This window comes from Anolis sagrei, chromosome 12, assembly GCF_037176765.1.
Source record: "Anolis sagrei isolate rAnoSag1 chromosome 12, rAnoSag1.mat, whole genome shotgun sequence".
In the NCBI taxonomy this organism is placed as follows: Eukaryota; Metazoa; Chordata; class Lepidosauria; order Squamata; family Dactyloidae; genus Anolis; species Anolis sagrei.
In genome coordinates, this window is record NC_090032.1 from 21,710,110 (window position 1) to 21,712,179 (window position 2,070).

Here is a 2,070-nt window from a genome sequence, read left to right on the forward strand (position 1 = left end):
TTGGGATGATATTTTGGAGCTATGAAACCCTATATCTCCCTTGTCTGTTGCTCTCGTATATGTGGATCATATTGTCTGTTACTGTCATATATGTGGATGATATTTTGATGTGCTAAAGATTCGTAGTGTTAGTCAGAGACTGGGTTTCGGTTTCGCTTTTCCCATACAGCTTCAGGTCATCCATGTACAGCATTGTTACCCATGTACAGCATTATTATTATTAACTAGCTGTACCCGCCATGCGTTGCTGTGGCCAACCTTCCCTCCCTCTTTCTCTCCTTCTTTCCCTCCTTCTTTCCTTCCTTTCCTTTTCTTTTTTCATTCTCTCCTTCCTTCCTTTCTTCTTTCCTCCCTCCCTTTTTCTTTTTCTTCCCTTCCTCTCCTTTCTTCCTACTCTACCTCTTTTCTTCCTTCCTTTTTCTTTCCTTCACTTCTTCCTTCCTTCTCTCTTTCCTTCCCCTTTTCCTTTTCCTCTTTCCTCTTTCCTTCCTTCCTTTGCTTTTTGCTTCTATCCTTCCTTCTGTCTTTCCTTCCTCCCTCTTTCTCTCTTTCTCTTCTCCTTCGCTCCTTCTTTCCTTCCCTACTTTTTTTGTTTCCTTCTCTCCTTCTTTCTCTACCCCTTTCTTTCCATCCTCTTTTTCTTTTCCTCTTTCTCTCCTTTCTTCCTTCGCTCCCTCTTTCCTTCCTTCCTTTTTTCTTTCCTTCTCCCCTTCTGTCTTTCCTTCCCTCCCTCTTTCTATCTTCCTCTCTCTTCTTCCTTTGCTCCCTCTTTCCTTCCTTACTTTTTTCTTTCCTTCTCTCCTTCCTTCTGCCTTTCCCTCCCTCTTTCTGTCTTCCTCTCTCTTCTTCCTTTGCTCCCTCTTTCCTTCCTTACTTTTTTCTTTCCTTCTCTCCTTCCTTCTGTCTTTCCTTCCTTCTTTCTCTTTCTTTCTCTTCTTCCTTCGCTCCCTCTTTCCTTCCTTCCTTTTTCTTTCCTTCTCTCCTTCCTTCTGTCTTTCCTTCCCTCCCTCTTTCTCTTTCTTTCTCTTCTTCCTTTGCTCCCTCTTTCCTTCCTTACTTTTTTCTTTCCTTCTCTCCTTCCTTCCTTTTCTATCTCTTTCCTTCCCCCTTTTTCTTTTCCTCTTTCTCTTTCCTTTTCTACATCTTTCCTTCTTTCCTTTGCTTTTTGGTTCTATCCTTCCTTCTGTCTTTCCTCCCTCCCTCTTTCTCTCTTTCTCTTCTTCCTATACCTCCCTTGTCTGTTGCTCTCGTATACATGGATGATATTGTCTGTTAATGTCATATACGATATTTTTATATCCGTGCTAAAGATTCGGACAGTGTTAGTCAGAGACTGGGTTTCGGTTTTGCTTTTCCCATACAGCTTCAGGTCATCCATGTACAGCATTGTTCATTAGTCTTTTTCCCTTTAGGATCCGACGAAGGACGGCGAGGCCAAGATCAAAGCTCATTATGTCCAGCTAAACGAGGAAATGCAGAATGCCTTCCGCAATTTGGAGGATTGAGGTTGGACTCCTCAACCAAACTGACTTCTTTAGGACTCTCATCTCGTTTTTGTTCCAAAGTCAACCATTGGCTTCTTCTCTCGCAACGTTCCCCTTTGTATTCCCTGAATAAATTTAAACGCAAGCTCTTTTACATAATGAACGAGTTACTTCTTTTCAACGAGGTTGTGGGGTTTTTTGCACCTTAGGGTTGTGATCCAAAATTTGAAAAATGAGAAACGTCAGTTTGTTTTATCTGTTGGATTTGGCCCCATCTCCAAAACATATATGTGTATGTGTATGTATACATATATAAGCACACTAGCTGTCCCCTGGCACGTGTTGCTGTGGCCAGGTCGGTTGATATGGAAAATAAAGTAAAGAGAAAGTGTTGGTTTCTAATATATGTACTTTCTTTATGCTTGTGGGTAAACAGGATTTCTTGCTGTTTCTTTGTCCGTGTCTGGTTTGCCTACTCTGGAACTTGCAACATATCATTTTCTTTTTCAGGGGTCCATTTCAAATCTATGATACTATATCTCTCCCTGTGTGAATCATTTATATCTATATCTATGGCTGGATGACT

The 2,070-nt window shown here is 41.3% G+C and overlaps 1 protein-coding gene across 2 annotated transcripts in view; it reads left to right on the forward strand.

Moving 5' to 3' along the window:
• The window catches only part of LOC132764454 (V-type proton ATPase catalytic subunit A-like), a 27,534-nt gene extending 25,857 nt beyond the window's left edge, over positions 1-1,677 (forward strand). For both annotated transcript variants that reach the window (XM_067472573.1, XM_060758483.2), the window contains one exon: positions 1,413-1,677. In XM_067472573.1, coding sequence (XP_067328674.1) covers positions 1,413-1,505 — 93 coding nt within the window. In that variant the 3' untranslated portion in view covers positions 1,506-1,677. The remainder of the gene's footprint in view (positions 1-1,412) is intronic.
• The last annotated feature ends 393 nt before the right edge of the window (positions 1,678-2,070 follow it).